At 35.5% G+C, this 24,887-nt stretch overlaps 1 protein-coding gene across 1 annotated transcript in view; it reads left to right on the forward strand.

Annotated features, from left to right (window-relative positions):
- Window positions 1-24,887, forward strand: part of SEC63 (SEC63 homolog, protein translocation regulator) — a 71,936-nt gene that overhangs the window by 20,136 nt on the left and 26,913 nt on the right. The window contains exons 3-13 of the mRNA XM_070417982.1: window positions 2,775-2,889; window positions 4,732-4,844; window positions 8,754-8,815; window positions 9,365-9,423; window positions 14,801-14,851; window positions 15,947-16,055; window positions 19,485-19,579; window positions 19,680-19,812; window positions 21,639-21,731; window positions 22,521-22,675; window positions 24,365-24,512. Of these exons, the coding sequence (XP_070274083.1) occupies window positions 2,775-2,889; window positions 4,732-4,844; window positions 8,754-8,815; window positions 9,365-9,423; window positions 14,801-14,851; window positions 15,947-16,055; window positions 19,485-19,579; window positions 19,680-19,812; window positions 21,639-21,731; window positions 22,521-22,675; window positions 24,365-24,512 (1,133 nt within the window). The remainder of the gene's footprint in view (window positions 1-2,774; window positions 2,890-4,731; window positions 4,845-8,753; window positions 8,816-9,364; window positions 9,424-14,800; window positions 14,852-15,946; window positions 16,056-19,484; window positions 19,580-19,679; window positions 19,813-21,638; window positions 21,732-22,520; window positions 22,676-24,364; window positions 24,513-24,887) is intronic.

Consider the following 24,887-nt stretch of genomic DNA (forward strand, 5'->3'; position numbering starts at 1 on the left):
CAAGGGCATGTACCTTGGTTGCGGGCACATCCCCAGTAGGGAGTGTGCAGGAGGCAGCTGATTGATGTTTCTCTCTCATCGATATTTCTAACTCTCTATCCTTCTCCCTTCGTCTCTGTAAAAAATCAATAAAATATATTAAAAAAAAAAAAGAAAATGCAGAGTTATTTGTGTGGGAATAAAGTATATTTTCATGTGTTCTTTTGGATATTGGGGTAATTAGCAAACTTTGGAGTTGAGTTAAAATTACTATTTTAAATTATTTTTATTTTAATTCAATAAGTAGTTATTGTGCACCTACTATGTATATGCCAGGTATTATGCTAGGTGCCAATATACTGTGATTAATAAGTAGACATGTTTCAACTACTTACAGTTTTGGGGGATACTGTTAAGTAAACAAATAATAATAGAGTTTAGTAAGGGGGATGCCATGAAGGAGTAGAGGAATGGCTTATAACTCTGGCTCTACACAGAGAAGTGTCCCTGAATAATGAGGTCTGAGCTGAGATTTGGGTGGAGTTACTAATAACAGTCAATAGCTAGTATGAATTATTTATGATATCTGAAGCACTTTCTAGGTGCTTTACATACCTAATCTCAGTTAATTCTCAAACCTACCCTAAAAGTTGGAAACTGAGATATAAAAGGCTAAGCAACTTGTTAAGATCTCTTGGTTAATAAGTGGTGAAGCAGGGATTTGGCTTTAGTTGGTAGTTTTGTTCCAGAGCCTCTGTTCTTAAGTACCTCTCCCTAGATAGCCAGGTAAGAGTGGGAGTACTCCAGATAGGGCTCCCTTTTCTTCTTTTGGCCTATAGATAGTGTGGAAAGCAGCTTGCAGTACTTATTATGCTCTTAATAAAGAGTAGAGTGTTATTTTGACCAGATGGAAATAAATTTGCATCTCAGTGCTAACTATTTAAGCTACTCTGAAGTTAGTTAAAACTGAATTAAGATCATATCCAGGGCTCAAGGAGCTTGCATCGAGCCAGAGGAGGAAAGTCACGGTTTCTACTTTTTTGTGATAGTAGTTACAGTCTCCCCGTTGATGAGGACTGCTTCTTGGAGGGTGAATAACCTGAGTTGAGTCTTGAAGAATGAAATAGAGTTTGGATAGGCAGAGATGTGAAATGGGAATTCTAGGTAGAAAGATCCAAGAGAGCAAAAGCGTGATGGTGGGACAAGCTTAGGGGACTTTGAAAAATCAGCATGATAGAGGTAAGCAGGTGGGTTGGAACTAGATTCTAGAGCAGCCGTGGGCAAACTATGGCCCGAGGGCCGGATCCGGCCCGTTTGAAATGAATAAAACTAAAAAAAAAAAAAAAGACCGTACCCTTTTATGTAATGATGTTTACTTTGAATTTATATTAGTTCACACAAACACTCCATCCATGCTTTTGTTCCGGCCCTCCGGTCCAGTTTAAGAACCCATTGTGGCCCTCGAGTCAAAAAGTTTGCCCACCCCTGTTCTAGAGTCTCATTCCAAAGCTGGGTTCCTAACAAGAGAGATTAAACACATGGAACATTTTCTTTCTGTCTTTGAAGACAGGCCACCCCATTTTTTTTATTAGGCCTCCTATGATTCTTTTTGTCTTGGTTTAACAATTTCTATTCAGTGTAACAGATTGTGATATTTCATAAATCTTTCAATTTCATCACTTAAAGATAGCCACTATTAAGATGATTTACATTTCTATATTTTTATTTGCAATAAACTTATTTACAAAAATAGGATTATATTACATGTACATACAGCTTTGAAAGCTGTGTTGGTTTTTTTAATTTAATAACACAAGGTAGATAATATTCCAGTGCACAAGTTTTTAGTGGCCAGGTAGTGTTTCACTGTATAGATGTACAGTGTTTCACTGTTAATTTATTTGTCTAGTACTCTGTTGATCGGCATTTATGTGCATATATGTTTTCGGTTATTTATATCTGTAACCACCCTTTTATACTTTATATATTTAATTCTAGTTTATTTCCTTTTAAGTTTCTTGAAGTAAAGTAGATGGACAGTTGAAAGGGTATGTACTGCTTTAGGTCTTTTGATACCTTATTGCCAGATATTCCTTCAGAGTATAGAGTGTGTGAGAGTTCCTTTTTTCTTTAGTCTCTCCAACACTGGTAATAATCTTTAAAATATTTTCACTAAACAGAACATATCAGAGAGAATAAATTAGTTTTTTTCCCAAATTAAATGTTATTTTATATCTTTTTAAAAACTAGTATGTGCATCTTTTTTTATATATTTATTGGCTAAAAAATGTTCCATTATGTGGTTCTATCTTTGTTTACTTAGTTTCCTATTAAAGGACACTTAAGTTGTTTCCAGAGTTTTACCATTATAAACATGGCTATATATTCATCTTTGCACAATTGACCCATTATTTTTTGTAGTTTGTTTTTCTAAAAGTATTATTGCAAGGTCAAGAACAATTCTCTTTTACATTAAATGGTTTACTGAATTCTTGGCATTAATGTATTTTGATTGAATGTAATAGTCTAATAAATTAATAAGTTGAATTTGGTACTTACAGTTCTGCAAGTAGTAACTGAGAATATGAAATGCCAGGCATTATACGATATTCTAGAGAATTCAAAGGTGAAAAAGACACTGTTCTTGCTATAACAGGAGTTTAGAATTTGAGTCAGTGGCATAGTGTTATGAGACCACTTCAGATTGTTTATGCCTTGATCTTGCCATAATGACTCTTAAAGGAAAACCATATAGATGTATTTATTTATATTTCACTTATCTTTTTTCTAAACAGGAAAATAATTCTGCTTGCAGGATGGGCATTATTCTTATTCCTTGCATACAAAGTTTCTAAAACCGACCGAGAATATCAGGAATACAATCCTTATGAAGTATTAAATTTGGATCCTGTAAGTAGTATTTTTATATAATGCACATTAGTTTAATGATCCCATGAAAACACTGTAAGTGCACGTCCTAGAAGAAATTGGACTGTGCCTAAAAAATAAAACTGTGGTCAGTTAAAATTTTTATTAAAATGAGCTATCTAATCCATTATTTATTATTCTAATGTACATATGTAATTGCCATCCTATTAAGAATTGATTTGTAATTACTAAAATGTAAGAATATTTGAAGATCAGGTGTAAAGTTAGTGAGTGGGTATATTTTTAAAAGACGTGTAAGATGGGTTAATGCAAAGTTAAAACCAGGAGATTTATATATGTTAGTTGGATGATTAAAATCTTATGTCCCTGTGTTAGTTGACACTAAGGTAGAGTGTTAACTCTTTATGTATTTTAAAGAACTGGTGTCATTGTCATAGAAATTCACATTAACTTTGGGTGACCCATTGGGTGATCTCTCTCTCTCTCTCTCTCTTTTTTTTTAAAAATATATTTTATTGATTCTTCACAGAGAGGAAGGGAGAGGAACAGAGAGTCAGAAATATCGATGAGAGAGAAACATCGATCAGCTGCCTCCTACACGCTCCCCACTGGGGATGTGCCCACAACCAAGGCACATGCCCTTGACCGGAATCGAACCTGGGACCCTTCAGTCCACAGGCCGACGCTCTACCCACTGAGCCAAACCGGTTAGGGCAAGGGTGATCTCTTGGTTGATTAATTGAACTTGATTATTGGGTCCCAAAAGAAAATTAGTCTTTTAGGTATATCAGTGGAAAGTTAGAATTGAAATGAATGCTAGAGGTCAGCTAGCCTTTTTTCCTGATGGTGAAAATGGGATCTGAAAAATTTGTATATTGTCCAGGATCCTATAACTTCTTAGGAGTCAAGCTAAATCTAGTGCTCTTTCCATGTTTTCCCCAAACCAATTCTTTTACTTCTAGTCTCTGCTCAGTACTAGTAGATGACTTGACCCAGAGATTCATATAATACAAAGTAAGGAATGTGTTTATCTTCCAGTTTTCTGCTTTGTTAGAAGCAAAGTATTTCTATAATTTGTTTTTCTTTCATTGTGATGATCATGGTCATCAAGAAATTTTAAAAATTAAAAGGGTTGGGGGCAATTTGATGCTATGAAAGTTATGAAAAACTTATTAATAGAAAGTGATTCTAATAGGAAACAACTAAAGTAAGCTTATTAAGTATTTACTTAATTTTAAAATATTGACAAGCAGATGAAACCAAATATTCTTCAGATTATTTCTTACAAAGGAAGTTAAGCTTTGATTGGAGGTTTTTTTCAGCCAGACTTAATTTAGTGTGATCATTCTTTGATATTTAAATGTGACAATCCTTTTATTTTATTTAAATACATCATTACAGTTGACCCTTGACAGCATGGGGGTTGAGGTGCTGCTCTTGCCTCGTCAAAAATTCGCGTATAGCTTTTGACTCTATAGTCCTTCACGTCACAGTATTTTTAGTCTGCGGTTAATTGATTCCACAATGTCAAATCCGCGAATACCAAAAAAATCCATGTATAAATAAATGAACTTGTGTACTTCAAACCTGTGCTGTTCGTGGTTTCTTTCTCATATCATCAGTGCTTAGTGTACTGCATGACACATAGTAGGTGCTCAATAAAATAAATATATCGGACAAAATAAGTATATTTTTATTTAAAAAGTACATGGGGTGGAATTTATGGCACAAAATACATAGGATAAAAATTCATTTTCTCTTTCTGGAAATATTGAGTATTTAATATCTTAAGTTCCAAATGGGATGGGTTTTGTTTTTACAGCATTGTGCTTACTTTTACTAAAACAAACCTTTTCCTTTTAGGGGGCAACAGTAACAGAAATTAAGAAACAATATCGTTTGCTGTCACTTAAATATCATCCAGATAAAGGGGGTGATGAAGTTATGTTCATGAGGATAGCAAAAGCTTATGCAGCGTAAGTATCATAGGATTCATTACATATTTTTAAGAGTGGTAAAGATAGTTTTCTATTTGAATAAAATAGTAAATAAAATAGTTGTCATACATTTCTATTAAATGTTGACCTCATATTCAGAGTCTGTCATTTATAGAACTGCCTGGCAGAGCTAAAATGGTAATCTAACTAAAACCTTAATTTTAAGTAACTTAGAGTAGTGCATTTGCCATATGAAGTTGGTTAGATTAAGTAGTGATGTGTTAATTGACCTTTTTCTAAGCATCCTAATTAAAAGAGGATATACTTATTCCCGTTTTCATTTCTAGTTTTTTTAAATAAGGTCAGATCTATTTCTCTTGTTTTGGCAGTGTAACTTGTCTCATTTAAATTCTTTACAAGACCAATTTAGTTTTGGGGAAACAGGATAGATTATATACAATTAGAAGTAGTTATTCCTTGAGCATTACTATTACAAGAGTTAAAGGTTAGCTGGATTCTTTAGGACTTGTGATAGGTATATCTCTACATAGCTCTTATGTTGAATTAAAGAGTAAAATACAAACAAGATGTCTGTTTTTTGAGGATTCAATGACATAAAATATAAGTAAATATTAGGATACTCAGATATAATAACAAACTGAATGACAAAAGTTGGGGAAATACTATCTTATTTATGTTCTCAGTAAAAATACATTGACTGTGTCTCTTCTTCCCCCTTTCCTGTGGATTGCTTGTTATCTATATGAATGTGATTTTGTAATTCAGGAGCATCTGAAGTCCGTACCACTTTTTTCTTTTCTGTACAGCTAATGTCCTTCAAATTACTGTCTTTCTATTGGTGTCTCCTTTTCCCCCTTTTTTTGATTGTGTCTCCTTCAAGAATTTACTCTAATTGTGCAAGTATTGCCGTGCCTTAGTTGCCGTTTTCAGAAGAACTGAAGATTTCAGAGGAAATCAGATAGACAGTATTACTTAATTAGTAGTTTTAATTTTAGTGCAATTTTTTTTTTCTGCCCTAGTCTTCAGGTATTGTAACATGTTCAAATTTCTGAATTTGTTCTGAAGTTACTGGAAATATGACTATTATGTATCACTATTCTAAAAAGTACAGAAGAATAAAATGTAGCCTTTCATTTTAACTCAGTTACATGATTGAGATATAGAATGTTTTGTATGTAAGATGTCTTAGTTGATGGTCTATATTACACGAATTGAGAAGTAAATGATTATGGGACCCAGACTTAGAGATCTTGTAACTTGTACAGTATAACTAGATTTGATAAAACTGTACATTTTACCAAATACAAGTTCTGACTGATTGAATTGAAGCTCCCATCTTATGTATAACTCTAGCAGCCTGTGTATAACTCAAGCAGCTTTTGGAATGCAAAAGTTATAGGCTTTGATCTATAAAGCTTTTTAGAATTTGCTTTGGTTATTCAGGATATTTTCTCTTCCCTTATTTGTCCATTATAATAAACTAGCTGGGTCATTCCTATTTCTTCATACCAGATTTTTAACTTAGAGGAAAAAAGGAGGTCTGGTTATTTTTGAGGAGTTAGAAACTATTCAATTTTCTGTTTCTTTCTTCTGGATACAGTTGGGATTTGACTTTCAGGTATAAAACCTAGGATCAAGCTACTTTCTAACAAGTGGGCAGCAGAGATGTAACCTTAAAGCTATTACAATTTTTAAAAATATGTTTTCATGTGTTTGTACACATGAGTATGTAACTTAGCTTTACATAGCCAACTCAGGGTCACGAATATATAATTTAGTGAAAGCATTCTCTAGATCAGATTTATAATCTGGGGTCCTTGAAATTGTATACAGAATATTATATATATAAATTTTTTATTGATTTTTAGAGAGAGGAAAGGAGAAGGAGAGAGAGAAACATTGATGTGAGAGTGAAACATCGATTGGCTGCCTCCTGTATGCCTTCTACTGGGGATGGAGCCTGCAACCTGGGCATGTGCCCTGACTAGGAATCGAACTGGCAACTTTTTGGTGCCCAGGATGACACCCAACCAATTGAGCCACAATGGCCAGGGCTTTATGTATATATTTAAATGTGTATATATTCCAGAGCAAAAGAGGCACAGATTCCATTAAATTTATACGTGGATCTATGATACAACCTTCTACCTCCAAAGTTAGGGGATATAATCATGTTTAGGAAACTTTATTCTCATTGAATTAAAAAACATTATGTTAGCATTATTGGGCTTGTTTAAACTTATATGAATTAACAAATCACCTATAGCATGTTCTTTCATATTCTTTAGCATATTTATACTTTTTCCTGTGAAAATTTATGATTCTTTGTTTATATCTTTACTAGAGTCTATGTCTTAGGAATGGTATTATACTAAAGCACTAGTAAGTGGCAAAGAAATCACTGACTTTTTAAAAAGTTGATGAATCCTTTTATTTGAGTATCCAGCATGGTGCCTATCACAGCGGTTGTACAAGTTGGTTTAATGAATGAATTAATAGAATTATAATCAGGTTGCAGGTTAAAAATCAACTGCTTCTATTATGTGAGCTGTGCTTTATTTTGCAAAATCTGAGGGCATTGAATAGAGAACAGAGCAGTTTATTGTGCTGACATCAACAGAAAGGCAGAGGGGTCAGAGATAATTATTTGGTGGAAAAGAATCTAGTTAGAAGACAGCATATTGAGAGAAACAATAGCTGAAGCTTTGGATGGGGTGTACAATTGTAAAAGAAACTGGGGCAAACTTTTTTGAGAAACATCTCAACAGAAAAGAATCTTAGCACCATTCCTTATTAACTTGAAATCTCTCTAATTATGCTTTCCATTGGCTCCTATATTTTATTGTGACCTTAGTTCAAATAGTGTAAGTAGAGATATGGACTAAATAAGGACTAAAGATGTCAGGATACTTATTTTTATAAATTATCAAATCGATAAGTTCTAAAATATTTTCAAATTGTTGAAAATTTTTGCCATTTTATAAAGGTACTTCTGCATTCTCTCTTTCAACTTGGAACTTGGTTGAATAGAACCTACATTGTATCTTAAGTACATATATTCTGGGAAATAGAAATAGGACCAAAATTGGATTTGGACATAAACATAATCTTTTGCCAACTAATCTACAAGAAAGCCTTTCTTATTTTATTATTAGTCTTTTTTTTTTTTTTTTTTTTTTTTGGTGTATTTCTGCCTTGTTCCCTTAACAACATTATAAAGTGTTCGAAGGAAATAAAATTTTATTTTAATGTTTTCTTAGCATCTACACTGGAACCTGGAATAAAACCACTCTCACTCTGTGCCTTTAGCTATTCCCCAGCTCATAGGTAATATTTATATTTAGATGTTAAAAAATATATTCACTCTATCACTTCATATTGCCTGGGTTAGGAAGAAAATTGTGATCTCAGCACAGTGCTAATGACCTTTTTCACAGCAATGGATTTTTATAGGTGTTTTTCTTCTTTTTTTGTTGAGAATATGGCACCAGTTTTGGAGGGATTATTATGAATTAATTTTATATTTAGAAAATACGTTATATTATTATTGAAGTGTGAGCATGCTCATTGAAGAAATTTTGGAAATGTATGAGCATATAAAGAACAAAAAAAAAAGGCACCAATAATCCTCCTGCCTTCTCTCAGAAAATGTGTTAGCTTTTAAAGTTTCACTTCCTGGCTTAAAGTATCTAAATTTGAAGACCCATGGGGCAACCAGGAATTTGTATCAAGGCTCAATAGTTGACATTTTCTGTTAATCCAGAATTTCTAGTTTCCCTGTTTTTCTGATTTCAAAGAGGCTTTCTTTGATTCTCTGAAATTAATATCTTTAAGAAATGAGTTGGTTGTTTAATGGAATTTGTATATATGAGTACTTTTTTTCATGTGGGGCTTTCTAACTATTAAACTTTGTTCTTTTGATGCTAGTTTAACTGATGAAGAGTCCCGGAAAAATTGGGAAGAGTTTGGAAATCCAGATGGACCTCAAGGTGGGGTAAATGATTATTAAAAAACACTGGGGATATGATATATATTATTAAAATGTTAATTAGATAGAAAAGAATATTTTAACAGCCACAGGGAGTTAAACAGATGTGTAAATTGAGTTCCTTTTAATTAATTTTTAACTATTTTTTTTCTAGAGAATAGCTTAGAAGATAAAACTTAGATTGTTTTGATGAGAAGAGTAGTCACTGTCATTCACATTTTCAGTTAGTAGTTCATAAAAATTGAATGACAAAAAGTTTTTTTTTTTGCTGACTTTAAATATTTTCTCACACACAGTGTTTACATAAACTCAGGAAATATAAAAGGATTTAGATTTTTTTTAAGAAGGAATTTATGTACTTTGATTTTTTTTTCCTTCTGGAACGATTTAGTTTCAGATATAGACTATTTCCATTAATTTGTGTAATGAGAACACATGTAGTAATCAGATAATTTTTCTCAGTTTTTTTTTTGGGGGGGTGGGGTGGGGATGAGAGGCAGAATTTTGGGATATAAATTCTGGAAGTACAGAGATGTTCTTTCTATTTTAGCCACAAGCTTCGGAATAGCCCTGCCAGCTTGGATAGTTGACCAGAAAAATTCAATTTTGGTGAGTCTATTTATATCACATTATAATATGTTTGACATAAAGAGAGCTATTACAATGAAAATATTGGTATGCTATTTTTAATTTAACTGTGTATTGTGAAACTTTTTATGTGATGGAGAAAAGAATTCTTTCCCATGATTAGGTTGCTGGTTTGGGGCAGTGTGTTCTAACTGTAGTTTTAAAACAAAGATGTGATTTTCTTTTGGAGTCAGTTTCAGATGAGGTCATACCCTTGGTTTGGGGAACTACTGCTTTTTAAATTTTATTTGCCATTAATTTTTATTTTCCAATTCAGTTGACATACAACATTATATTAGTTTCAGGTGTACACCCAGTGATTAGACATATAACTTAGACCTGATCCCGGTAAATCTTATACCCATCTGACACCGTTCATAGTTATTAGGATACTATTGACTATATTCCCTATGCCAGTGATGGCGAACCTATGACACGCGTGTCAGAGGTGACATGTGAACTCATTTTTTTGGTTGATTTTTCTTTGTTAAATGGCATTTAAATATATAAAATAAATATCAAAATATAAGTCTTTGTTTTACTATGGTTGCAAATATCAAAAAATTTTTATATGTGACACGGCACCAGAGTTAAGTTAGGGTTTTTCAAAATGCTGACACGCCGAGCTCAAAAGGTTCACCATCACTGCCCTGTGCTGTACTTTACATCCCCATGACTATTCTGTAACAACCAATTTGTATTTCTTAATCCCTTCACCTTTTTCACCCACCCCTTCACCCCCTTCCTATCTGGCAGCTGTAAAAATATTCTCTGTATCTATGAATCTGTTTCTGTTCTGCTTGTTCGTTTATTTTGGTTTTTATATTCAGTTGTTGATAGGTATCCACTTACTGCCATTTTATTGTTCATATTTTTATATCCCCTTTTCTTAAAGAAGACCCTTTAACATCTATATATGTAAAAGGCTAATATGCTAAGTGTCCCTCCAACCAGTTGCTATGACACACACTGACCACCAGGGGGCAGATGCTCATCGCAGGAGCTGCTGTGACGCACATTGGCCATTTACAAAGAAATGGCACCAGGGACCTGGCACCCACAAAGCAACACTCGGCTTCCCCCAAGTGGAACACAGGCCCTGCCACCACGCTGGAGCGACACCCCACCAAATTGCAGCTAACACTGCCAAGACCCCATGGTGCAAAATTCGGCCCACAGCCCAGCCCAGCCCGAAAACGGTGGCTGTGGGTGCTGGGTAATGATGTCATGTAGCAATGCCCAGCTTCCTTTCCCTAGTGACTAGCCTCCTTGGAGTTTCTTCAGCCCAGGAACCAGACTTGCTTTATAGCCAGGTGGAAACATTTTACACTTTAACCAAATGTCTGTGAAGTGTTTTCCCATGCCTCATCTCATTTGAAACTCACAGAAGTCCTGGAGTAGGTAGATAGGAGACTCGGTGGAATTCTATTTTTTTTTCATTGGCCAGCAAACAAGATTTAGAAAGCTTAGAAACTTGACCCAACTGAAAAGAAGGAAGAAATGGTGGAACTTGAAAATGACTTCAGATTTTCTCACTGCAGAATATAGTCAAACACTGCTGCAGTTAAATATTTTTTCCTTTGTTCTCCCTGCATGATCTACAATAATCATCTGCTTTGTGTTGATATTTATTGCTGTGTTGCTGACAATTACCTGAAAGAGAAGTTGGGGTGCTTCACTGGGCTGGAAAAAGTTTAGCTAAATCAGAAAGCAGGTCTAATTAAGCAAGTGTATTCTATATTCTATATATATAAAAGGCTAAGTTGACTCACACATGTGCAGTACATTCAAAATTCTTGCTGGCACCAATCGCATGCATGTGTTTTGATCTGTCATTGTCAATTGTGAATTTGGTTGACACTTGTATTATAGAGAAAGGGTGAATAGCATTATTAAAATATTTCTTCTAATTAATTTCCTTCCAATGTGCATGAATTCGTGCACCGGGCCACTAGTTTCATATAATAATGATTTGGTGATGATGAGCTCTTTTAGCCTTTTCATGTCTTGGAAGCTCTTTATATATCCTTTGATTCTAAATGATAGCTGGGTAGAGTAATTTTGGCTATAGGTCCTTGCTTTTCATCACTTTGAATATTTCTTGCCATTCCTTTCTGGCCTGCAAAGTTTCTTTTGAGAAATAAGCTGACAGTCTTATGGGAGTTACCTTATAGGTAACTGTTTTTCTCTTGCTGCTTTTAAGATTCTTTGTCGTTAACCTTTTGCATGTATTTATGATGTGTCTTGGTATGGGTCTCTTTGGTTCACCTTGTTTGGGACTCTCTGCACTTCCTAGACTTGTATGTCTATTTCCTTCACCAAGTTAGGGAAGTTTTCTTCATTATTTTTTTTCGAAGAAGTTTTCAATTTCTTGCTTCTTCTCTTCTTCCAGTGACTCCATGATGCGTATGTTGGTACACTTGTCTCAGAAACTCCTTATACTACCTTTTTTTGGATTTCTTTTACTTTTCTGATTGTGTAATTTGGCTTCCTTATGTTCCAAATCACTGATTTGATTCTTGGCTTCATCAAATCTACTGTTGATTCCCTGTAAATTATTCTTCGTTTCAGTTAGTGTATTTTTCATTTCTGATTGGTTCCTTTTTATGATTTCTATGTCCTTTTTCATGCTGTTGAAGTTCTCACTAAGTTCCTTGAGCATCCTTATAACCATTGTTTTGAACTCTATGGTAGTTTGCTTGCTTGCTTCCATTTCATTTAGTTCTTTTTTTTTAGAGGGTAAGGGGGAGAGAGAGAAAGAAACATTATTGTGAGAGAGTAACATAGATTGGTTGCCTCTAACACATGCCCTGACCAGGGATCAAATGTACAACCCAAGTATGTGCCCTGACCAAGAATCAAACCAGCCACCTCTGGTGTACAGGATGACACTCCAACCCAACCAACTGAGCCCCACTGGCCCCAGCTCATTTAGCTCTTTTTTCTGGAAATTTCTACTGTTCTTTTATTTGGGACCTATTTCTTTGTCTCCACATTTTGGCTGCTTCCCTAAGTTTGTTTGTAGGTATTAGGTAGAGCTGCTATGTCTCCTGGACTTAGTAGAGTGGCCTTGTGTAGTAGGTGTTCTGTAGGGCCCAGTGGCACAGCCTCCCCAGTTATCCCAGCTGGGAACTCTAGGTGCGCCCCTGTGTGGGCTGTGTGCACTGTCCTGTTGTAGTTGAGCCTTAATTTTTCTGTTGGCATCACTGGAAGGGATTGACCCCCAGGCCAATTGGCTGTGAGGACCTGCTGTGACTACAGCAGAGTAGCTGTTGTGCAGGAGCCAACCTTATAGAACTTCAGTGGGGCTGTTGTGCTCACCAAGTTAGCCCAAAGAGTTTCTTGCTAGTGAAGGTGGTAGGATTGTAATCTGGCATGGTCTAAAGCTATCCACCAGGTGCACTGGCCCTGGGGACTCCCAGGAGGTGCAAGGTCATCCACTGCCTTTGCCCTGTCTGGGACCACCTGGCATGAGCTTCGGAGCAATCTGCAGATGGCTCCTACTTGTGCTGGGTTTGGAAGTGCCCAGGAGAGGCCAGGCTGCAAACTAAGGCTGGCTGCCACTAGTGCTGGGGCTGGGCCCACTTAGCGAAAGGAATAGGACATGCCAAGACCAGATGCTGCTTGTTTGAGAGATTTTAGGAAAGTCTGTAGCAGGTGCCAAGAAAGGCGGTTTGTATGGAAAAACCACTGGAAACAGCTTGGGCGGGCCCTCAAGTTGGGTGGATGGGGTTTCAGGCAATCACCAGAGTGTGGTGAACAGTGTGAGCCAGGTTGATGGAGATATGACACCCACTTGCGGGCTCTTTGAGGTTGGAGGGGGTCTCAGAAAAAGAACAATGGCACATTTGTCTGCTCCTCCAGCTTTTGCTCTGATGCCAGATAATTCAGTTCCTCCCTGTATGTCCCTGGTGCCTTTTGAGCTGCTGTCCCAGTGCTGGAGCTCAGAGGGAGTGAGTCCAAATAAATCCATGTGCAGGCCCTTTAAGAGGAACTGCATGGGATTCCAGAAGCCCTCATTATCACTCAACCACAATCCCCACTGGTTTTTACAGCCAGAAGTTATGGGGACTTCTCCTCCTGGCACTGGAACGCTGGGCTGGGGGGGCGGGGAGGGGCCTGGTATGGGCCTGGGATTCCTTGCTCTTCAGGGGGACCACCGTGACTGAGATACTCCTCCTGATTTTTATCTAGCACATGTGGATGTGGACTAGCCCATTCCAAGTCTCTGCCCCTCTGACCAGTCTCTATGTAGCTTCTTTAAATCCCTATTTTTAGGTCTTACATTCAGCTAGATTTTAGGTGGCTCTGAATGATGGTTCTGTAGTTGAGTTGGAGGATTCAAATACTGCATTTATCTATGCCGCTGTCTTGACTGGAAGTCCTGGAACTACTCTTTTTTTATGGTTTCTGTATTTATCCTAAGTTGTACTCAAATGTTAAATTACCCTTCATTTCACATTTACCCAGACTAAATTAATTATAATATATGCTAAATTAGTGGTATATATTCCGTATGGGTACTTCAGGAGGCAGTAGGATACAGACTTCAATCATATAGATGCTGAACTCTAAAATGTCAGGAATTCCTATTGTTTAGGAATAGATGATTCCCTGCTTTCTTGAAAATAATGATCTAGGAGCTATCTTTGAAGTAATAAAAACCAAAATCCATATAGTCTGTAATTTGTTTTGAAATGACTATTTATAATGTTATTTTATGGCAGATTAACATTTGTTTTCTTCAGTGGTATATAGTTGCTGTATGTAAGTGTGCTTCTCATGCCTACGTTTATTCTGGGAATACTAAAGAAGAGAAACATAGTTAGCTACCAGATTAGGGATCAAGCAGTGGGAGAAAAATCTGAGACCAATAGACTTCAAACAGAACATTATGAAGTTACTCCTCAATATTTAGACAAAGGAACCAAACAGGGTTCTATTATTTATTTCCAAGGCATTAACCGCTTGCCAAGGTGTGGCTATATAAGTGCTTGACTGGAAGGGAAATATAATTTCTGTTTTGCTGGTGTTATCTATAGAGCAAATGAAAAGGTAATTTATTAGTAGTGGCAAAGAACATAGTTTCTGTAGGTGGAATGCCAATCCTGGTTCTCACCTACTTACTAGCTGTGTGACCTAGGACAAGCTATGAAACATATATATGCTGCAGGTTATCTTCAAAAGGAAAATAATAATGGTACCTTCCTCAGAGCATTTGAAAATAAGAATTAAACAAAATAATACATGAGGAGTGCTTTTAATAGTGCCGCCTCCATGTAAGCCTCAAAATAAGTGTTCATGGATATTGTTAGAATTTGCCTGATGAAGACCATAATTTTTTTCTCTTTAATTCTAGGTTTTACTTGTATATGGTTTGGCATTCATGGTCATCCTTCCAGTTGTTGTGGTAAGTTCTAGCTCTTTTTATGAACATATTTTTGGAAAGGGAATTGTTGGTATGCTTTGGAGTCTCCTTATTAGATTGTAATTTGTATTAGAATATAATCCATTGATCCATGAATTTTAAGAATCTTATTATATTCAACTATATTTTAAAGGTCTTCTAAAGGTGACATCACTTGAGTATGCTAAAGTGTATTTCCTCCCAGTTCAAAAGTTAGACACAACTGATAATACTACAGTTGTATTTAGAGTTTAAAATGAGTCTTCCTTCACTACCTCCCTCCACATCTCTGTTAGAGATAATCAAAGCTTAAGTTTGGTGATTTCCCTTTTAAATACAGTTTCAGGCAAAAGTAGGTTTACAGTACATGAAACAGAATTTATTCTTGTTTTATTATTTATTAATTGCATTATTTTCCATACAAACATCTGTAAACCTACTTTTGCCCCAGCCTGTATTTTTCTATACACACATTACAAAATATATGTATTGTTCTGACTTTTTTGCTTTAACTATTAGGGGCATGACATTTAGAGCGATCTCATTTTTAAAACAGCTACATGGTACCTCAGTATGTACATACCATAAAGATTATGATTTTACTGTTTATTACTTTTATGACTGGTGGTGTTCTTTTTGCTCTTACAGTTTTTGAGTCCTATGTGAGGCTAATAATTAACCTGTGTGCCTTCCTCATAGGATTTTTGTGTTTAGGATCCAATTGTATGGAATAATGTGAATTAAAATAGTAAAATTAATTATTTATTTATTAAATATTTATTGAAGACATATTATGTATCAGGAACCAGTTTGTTGCTTATAGTAGTGGGTTGGTTCATTTCTATTTTGTCTTCAAACAATTTCTAGCTGAAACTTAAATGTCTTAATGGTATAATTATAGTTAGGTAGTCATCAGGCAGTATACATATTTGCAAAATAATTAATTTAAAATAAGTGTTGAAGTTATTTGTTCTAAAGCTGAGGAATTTTTATTGGTTTATGAGCATTTAGAAAATTTGACCACAAACATATTTCTTATTAAACTAGCATTTATTATAGTTTTTATGCTTTATTTATTTAATTTTATTTGTGTTTAAGGGGTCTTGGTGGTATCGCTCAATACGCTATAGTGGAGACCAGATTCTAATACGCACCACACAGATTTATACATATTTTGTTTATAAAACTCGAAATATGGATATGAAACGTAAGTAAATTTAAGTAACCATGACAATAGATTATTTTCTGAGTCACTTATGTGGAATTGATACACATTCAAATAGAGAAATTCCATTTTATGTTTATAGATATTTAGTTCATATACCTAAAACGGGAGGAAAATGCTAACACCTTTATCACAGTTCTTGATCTATTGCTATTATTTCCATCTACTCAGCTATATATGTATTTTTTTCTCAGAAATTTTATGTTAAAGCTTCATGTGGACTAATTTTATAATACCAGCTAACATTTTTTGAGTATTTGTTATGTGCCAGGCACGCATGAACTCATTTAGTATTTGCTACGCCCCTGTAAGTGTGTGCTGTTTGTAAGCACATTTTATAGATGAGAAAACTGAACTCAAGGATGCACAGTAGGTGACAGAGCCAGCGTCAAACCCAGGCAGTTTGGTTCCTGAGCCATAAACCAGTACATTATCCTGTATTAATTGTAATAAAATAAGTAGAGGTCTTGGGTGTGTTGAAAGAAAACTGTCAGGATATTTCATTCTCAGAGTCTTACTTTAAAATCCTATATAATAAAAGACTAATATGCAAATTGACTGAATGGTGGAACAACCGGTTGCTGTGATGTGCACTGACCACCAGGGGGTAGATGCTCAACACAGGAGCTGCCCTCTGGTGGTCAGTGCAATCCCACAAGGGGAGTGTAGTGGCGGTGGCGGGAGCCTCTCCTGCCTCCGTGGCAGCACTTAAGGATGTCCTACTGGCGGCCTAGGCCCACTCCTGGACTGCGAGAGGGCGCAGGCTGGGCTGAGGGATCACCCCCCCCCCCCCCCCCCCCGCACGAATTTTGTGCATTGGGCCTCTAGTTTCTTTAAAAAAAAAAAAAATACCATCCTAAATACTTTCCGTGAGCTCATAAAGCTAATATTGTAAATTTTATCCCTGCAATATAGTATTGTCTTTCACAATCACTGCTATGCAGAAATCATAGACATCCCGCTTCCCCTCCTTAAAAAGGAAAGATAAAAGTTTTAAATTGTGCCTCACTGGAAAATGCATTTTTTTGTTTCAAACCATAAGTAGACTTTTCTGTATTTTGGATTTGCCATTTTACTATCTTTCTTGATCATCAGAAAGAGACTCCTCAGGATCATGTGACTGTGTGATTATATTCCTGAGGAATGAGCATATCTTTTATTTCTGAGGAGCAAATGAACATTACTCTCCCTTATGCACACATGCCACTCTTCCTTATGCTGGCTTGAAATATTAATATAGAACTATTTCCTTATGTCGATGTTTCATGTTTTTATCTGTTTTAATTTTTTTTGCATCGGTAATCTTTTTTCTGTTTCATTTCTGAGGGTGGTATTTAGACTTATACAATTAGTCTGTTAAAAAAGCATTATTTAACTGGTGGGATTGGTTATATATCTGTTGTTACTTTATCATTGGCACCATTTATATGGCCATCTTAGGAACAATTTCATGAAAACATTTGGAGGTAGTAAGGGTAATAGTTCACATATTACTGTGTTTATTGTGTGTCAGGCTCATGTGAAGAAACTAGGGTCCATAGAGGTGAAGACTATTATCTAGGTCAGTGGTAGGCAAACTCATTAGTCAACAGAGCCAAATATCAAAAGTACAACGATTGAAATTTCTTTTGAGAGCCAAATTTTTTAAACTTAAACTATATAGGTAGGTACATTGTTATTAACTTAATTAGGGTACTCCTAAGGCTTAGGAAGAGCCACACTCAAGGGGCCAAAGAGCCGCATGTGGCTCTCAAGTTGCAGTTTTCCGACCACTGATCCAGGTCATTTAGCTAGGATGCAGAAACTCTAGGTCAGGGGTGGGCAACCTTTTTGTGAGTGCATGCCAAAACCAGCAAAATCTCTGACTCAAAATTCTTCTGCGTGCCAACCCTAATTTTTTGAGAACATGTTATGCCTACTTGATATCTCTTAAGGTGTACATATGTGAAGAACCTTGAAGAAATAATAACATTCATTCGAGCGACAAAAACACAGTATATGATGATGAAAAATACATTTATTTTTTAATGTATACATGTACACTGATAGTCCGACAGAAAACTTTATGACTCTGTTTGATATTATCAGTGGGACTTTTGCTGCTGCATCACTGATGACAGAGATTTTACATCAGGTTTATATTTTGTGACCTTCAGAGATATGCACGAGCTACTACTTTCATCCGTCAAGCTACTCCTATTACGAGACTTAACAAAATTCATCACTGAGAACAAAGATTCACAAGTGTATGTGGATGAACACATGGAGAGTAACGCTGTTGCAAAGTTTTTTAAACAGAAAAAATTTTCTGGAATGGCATTTCAAGTCCTTAATAGTTCGTTTTCGACACTATTGAAATTGCTCGTCCCCTCTCTCGTCAATCCATGTCTATGGTCTTTAAGATAACTTGTTATGTAAAATTATTTATTTATCTAAGATGCACCTACACTGAATTTATCTGAAAAATAAAAAAGTCAATATTAAGAAAAAAATTGTAAATGGAAGATTATAAGAGAGGGTTTCGCGTGCCAGCAAAAGTTACTGGCGTGCCATGTTTGGCACGCATGCCAGGGGTTGCCCACCCCTGCTCTAGGGTTTTAGGCGCTTAACCTCTGTGTTGCCCTGCTTTTTGTGAACATGTTGTGTGTATTTTCTGCTGGAAGGTGAGATTAATAACTCTAGTGCAAGTCATGAAAGAGCTTGTAGAGGCTTACAAGAGTAATGCTAATATTTGGGTAGGGCAAAAGTAGGTTTATAATTGTATGGAAAATACAATAATTAATAAATAATAATAAAAGAATGAACTCTGTGTCCCACCCACTCACAACAGTAAACCTACTTTCGCCCCACCCTGTATGAGGCTGCGAATCATGTGTTTTTCAAGGAACACTATTCTCCCAAACCCTCCAGAGTTCTATAATAAAAGTTTCTGTAAATGACAGTATATTTTAGTTTATTGAAGGCTCTGAGTAGTCATAAAGCAAAGAAACATGTAACTCTTTTTAACTCATTATTTCCCATATTTAACCATAGAGCCCCCTTTTTTCACATAACATTTATTAATATCACATGGAACATTTAATGCTCTATAGAAAGTTTCTGTGGAACACATGGTTAGGTCTAGAAACAGACATTATTTGAAGAGATTTTAATGCATCTAGTTGCTTTGGGGTCCTTAATTTGATTTATATTTCTATTCACTTGGGATAGGTAACATTGTGCATGTTTTAAAAAGTGAGGCTTTTTTATGGAATAAATTAATACTTGTTAGTAGTGGAGTTCACATGGCTTTTAAGCATTGAGTATGGTTGGAAAATTGCCTCACCCTAGGATTAATGAAGTATCATAGCAGGGAAATTAATAGGTGAGCAAATATATGTATTTACTTTCATATGTCTTTTGTTTCCTTAGGTCTTATCATGGTTTTGGCTGGAGCCTCTGAATTTGATCCTCAGTACAATAAAGATGCCACAAGCAGACCAACAGATAATATTCTAATACCTCAGGTTAGTCCAATCTCCTACATTCCTTGATAAGCATTTACATATTAAAGTTAATGCTTTTTTTTAGATGTGTATTTTTGAATAATTATTTTATTTACTCTAGCTAATCAGAGAAATTGGCAGCATTAATTTAAAGAAGAATGAACCTCCACTTACATGTCCATATAGCCTGAAGGCGAGAGTTCTTTTACTGTGTCATCTTGCTAGAATGAAAATTCCTGAGACCCTTGAAGAAGGTATTTGTGATATGCGGATTTAATTAGACTTCATGGTGCACTGTTTTAGTCACTGTTATTTTTTGCTCAATCAAATAATTGCTCAAGGGCTTTTTAAAAAGAAATCGACATGCTACATAATTACTTCACAAATACTTTGAAGGTCTAAGTAAGTCAGATGTTAGAGCAAATGTTAAAATGTGAAAGTGAGAGAATATATGAGAAATGTTTAGTCAGTTGCAGATTATGTAATAATTCCTAATGACTTTTAAAAAAAGGATTTTGTAAGGTTTTGCAGGGAGAGGATGAGAAAACATTGATTTCACAACAAATATCTCAACTCCATTGCTCCACCCACCACTCTCTAGGAGTTGTTATCAAAGAATGGTTAATATCTAGTTAAAGCTTCATAAATACTTACTTAAAAGAAAGGCAGTAGATTGAGACAGTGGTGTTTCCAGGGCTGTCATAAACTCGAGTGTCGTTTCTTCTTCACTTGTATCATTTCAATTGAAGTTTTTTTAAATATTTTTTTTATTGATGTCAGAGAGAGAGGGACAGGGAGAGAGGGGGAGGGAGGTAAGGAGGGAGGGAAAGAGAGAGCGAGCGAGCGAGCGAGAGAGAGAAGCATCCATGATGAGAGAGAATCATGGATCGGCTGCCTCCTGCACGACCCACACTGGGGATCGAGCCTACAACCCAGGCATGTGCCCTTGACCGGAATTGAACCCGGGACCTTTAGTCCGCAGGCCGATGCTCTATCCACTGAGCCACACGAGGGCTCAATTGAAGTTATAAAAGAAAGTTATTCTCAGGGAATAAATGTTCTTTCTGAATGATCCTTTTAAGTCAATAATACAATCAAATGCCTCTGGAAACAAGGCCAGTTGATGCTCAGTGATTGGTGATAGGATAGTTTGCTTATGATGGCATGAGGGAGCACTATTTAAGCATTGTTATTAGAGTTGCAAGTTAAATAATAATTCTGTTTCTAATATTTTGTACAGATATAAACCATCTCCATTTTTACCAAATACCTAAGAGGTAGGGAACAAAATTTTTTTAGCTTGAGTATTAATCCAATGGATGATCTTAATGGTTAACTATTATATGCAGTACTAGAGGCCCAGTGCATGAAATTCGTGCATAGTAGGGTCCCTAGGCCTGGCCGGCAATCAGGGCCAGTCTGTGGGGTGACCGGCAGGATGATTGGGGCCCCCACTCTCACATGCCTTAGCTGTCCTGGTGCTGCCCCCTTGCTGGCCCTGCCCCCCACCGTTGCCACTGGTTGGGGCCTGCAGGCTGGGGGTAGCTCCTGTGTTGAGTGTCTGCCCCCTGATGGTCAGTGCACATCATAGTGACCAGTCATTCCGCTGGTCATTCTGCCATTCGGTCTATTTGCATATTAGGCTTTTATTATATAGGATAAATGAAAGCATCTCTCCCTCATTTCTCCTCTTCCTCTCTGTGCATTTATTCTCAATCTTAGCCTTTGGATTTATCCATAATTCTACTCATAGAAACTTTAATGCACAAGAAGAAAATTCTTAAAGTTCTTAAATATAGTAAGATTAAGCTAAAGATTAATTGGGTAGGGAATCGATTGATAAAGCCTAATCCCATAATATTAAAATTTGGCCTTTGGAACATCTAATCTGAGTTTGGGTTTTCTGACTGATTGTGATGATATGTTGAGTAGATACTATTAGGTTCAACCTGTAAAATTCTGAGGTCATGGGCAATATTTGTAGGATACCTTAAATTTGTATTAGTCTTGGACTATAGGTGATAAAGATGTTTTAATTATAAGGATAGAATGATTTGTCGGGTTTTTCATTGTTTTGCAGATCAGCAATTTATGCTGAAAAAATGCCCTGCCCTACTTCAAGAAATGGTTAATGTAATCTGCCAACTAATAATAATGGCTCGGAGCCGTGAAGGTGAGGAGGAGATGTAATTAATTATGTCGTACTTTTCCTTGCAAGCATATGTAGATTACTCTTCATAGTTTTAAGATTTATGGGTACTTACCGTAATTCTGTCTATAAATTGAATCAGCTTTCTCACATTTATTTATGGTTTTTCTTATTTTTTTCCTTATATTTTTCCACCATGTAAGTGTTTATCATAACTTATGTTTTAATTTTATTTTTTTCATGTTTTATTACTATTTGAAAGATTTAAAATATCCTTTTCTTCTGATTTTGTTGGAGTTGGGTTATTATGTATTTTAACAATGAGTTTAAAATAATTCTTTAAGTGATGTAATGATGATTCCTCTGATATGTAGTGCTTTTTTTGCACGAGGAAAAAAAATGAGGGAGTTTGTGGTCTGTAATGGAAAGGGAGAGAGGGGCCCTTAAAAAAGGAGGCAGTGGTTGTTGTTTGTTAATATGGATGATGTCAGTTATTGGCATGCTGTTAGTATGTTCTTGATACTGATAATTTCTGATAACTTGCTGTTTTTGGAGGTAATGCGAAGAATTTTTCTATTAAATCAATGGTTGTTGCTAGATAATACACATTTAACCAAGTGTGTGTGTGTGTGTGTGTGTGTGTGTGTGTGTGTGTGTAGTATTTTATCCAGTAACTTTTAAAGGAAAATCAACACTAAGATTTTAAAATTTGAGGGGTTTGGGATAGTGAATCTTAGCTTGTCATGCATTGTATACTCCTCAACATGTAGAAAGTCCAGCTTTGTCTTTTCTTTTCCTCCTATTCTTTCTAAGAAAGGGAGTTTCGTGCTCCAACTTTGGCATCCCTAGAAAACTGCATGAAGCTTTCTCAGATGGCGGTGCAAGGCCTTCAGCAGTTCAAGTCTCCCCTTCTGCAGCTCCCTCACATTGAAGAGGACAATCTTAGAAGGGTTTCTAATCATAAAAAGGTAATTCTTTGCTACTTTAAAATTGGTTTTAAGCAGTTTGTCATGTCACTTAAAGATAACATGAATGAAAGTTTTCTAGAAATTGTTACTATGAATTACTTAGATTTAAAATATCTTAAACATTCTGAAACTCCCTCAAGTGGTTCTGTCAGGTAGCTGTTTAATATCTTACTACTGTAAGTGATTTTAGTACGGGGCCAGTGCATTTTTAGCAGTTAACACTTTGTTCTTTATATTACGTTACTAAAAATAAATGCACTAAGTAAAAATGCATTGTATACTTTGCAATAATTTTATTTGTGGGTTAAATGTTGGGCAGTGGTTTATTAGTTTAGAGTGAAGAGAATAAGTGTTCAAAATAAGTAGATTAGCCCTAACTGGTTTGGCTCTGTGGATAGAGTGTCGGTCTGCGGACTGAAAAGTCCCAGGTTCAATTCTGGTCAAGGGCATGTACCTTGGTTGTGGGCACATCCCCAGTGGGAAGTGTACAGGAGGCAGCTGATTGATGTTTCTCTCTCATCGTTGTTTCTAACTCTCTATCCCTCTCCCTTCCTCTCTGTAAAAAATCAATAAAACATATTAAAAATAAGTAGATCAAATAAAGATAGTGCTTTAAAAATATACATATATATATTTTAAATACTTTTTTTATTGATTTCAGAGAGGAAGGGAGAGGGAGAGATAGACACATCAATGATGAGAGAGAAGCATTGATTGGCTGCCTACTGCACACTCCCTACTGGGTATTGAGCCTGCAACCTGGGTATGTGCCCTGACTATGAACTCCTGGTTCATAAGTCAATGTTCAACCACTGAGCCACACCGCTGGGCAAGATAATTCTTATTTAGAAAACATGGTTTATAGTAAAGACATGATAATGAATCTTAAGATAAATGAAAAACTTGAGGAAACACAAGAAAATACTGAACAAAATCGTAATTTTGTAGATTTTAAACATTAGTTTGTATGCATTAGACAAAGTAGGCAGAAGATGGACATTAGATTGATAGTATATTAAGGTAAAACTAATGTATATTAGAAATTTGCATTAGAGTTCTCCTTTCAAGTAATTGTGTTATTATGCTTATAAGTTCGATCACATTTTAGGTTACAATTGAAGATTTAAGAATCCAAAAGCAGGCATTTCACATACCTCGTGATCTAATCCATGTCTGTGAAAATAAAAATTAGTGACTAGCACTAAACACCTGAAAATTAAAGAACACTCCTAAGTATCCATTTAGATAAGATAGATATTACTGTAATAACAGATAGCTATATTTAGACAATAAAAAAATGAGAATATTCTGTAGGATACAGCTGTACTTGGAGATAAAGTCATATTCTTAGCATTAAAATTGAATAAAGGTCAGAAAACTGAGCACTGAAATGACAGTAGTTCTTGTGTGGGTCAAGATTCTATATGAATACTAATTTTTCCCTATAACTTTTTTTTTCTAATTAAAAAATATAACCCTGTATTAACTCTGTAATAAATAAATACTAAATTTAATTTTCCTTGGAGAAAAAGGGCATGAAATGCTATAAAGCTGTTATTTGCTCCTTTAAAATATATATAATCTTAACATTTTTCTACAAGTTCTTGGATTGTGTTTTAGTAAACATGCTAATAGTTTTCTTTTATGAAAAGTTTTATGACTTTAGGATTTCTTTTTTTTAAAATTCAGTACAAAATTAAGACTATTCAGGATTTGGTGAGTTTAAAAGAAACAGATCGTCAATATCTATTGCACTTCCTAGAAGATGAAAAATATGAAGAGGTTATGGCTGTCCTTGGGAGTTTTCCACATATAACTATGGACATAAAATCACAAGGTAAGTGGGAGGTTTCCTTGTGGAATATTGCTTCCCTTTTGATAGAATGGCTCTTGTTTGCTTGACTCAGGATTCTCCAAAAACTTCATTTAATAACATAACTTGTAATTAGACTTACAGAGTCTAATTACCTATTTACCTGTCAGATTTACTGTGATGGAAAATGATGTACACTTAATAGTTTTGAGAACACAGAGTCCTACTTTTATTATCCTCGTAATGGGAATCAAAGAGTTCCAGATGTAATGAAAGGAACTTAAAATGTATCCATTAGTGTGAAAAACATAGCTGCGTAGTTCAAACATTTAATTAAAAACTCCAACTTATTTATGTTCATGAAGCCTTGAAAATTATCATATTCTGTGCCACATTGCA

This window comes from Myotis yumanensis, unplaced genomic scaffold (assembly GCF_028538775.1).
Source record: "Myotis yumanensis isolate MYYU_CA2020_CCGP unplaced genomic scaffold, mMyoYum1.0.hap1 SCAF_6, whole genome shotgun sequence".
NCBI classification, from domain to species: domain Eukaryota; kingdom Metazoa; phylum Chordata; class Mammalia; order Chiroptera; family Vespertilionidae; genus Myotis; species Myotis yumanensis.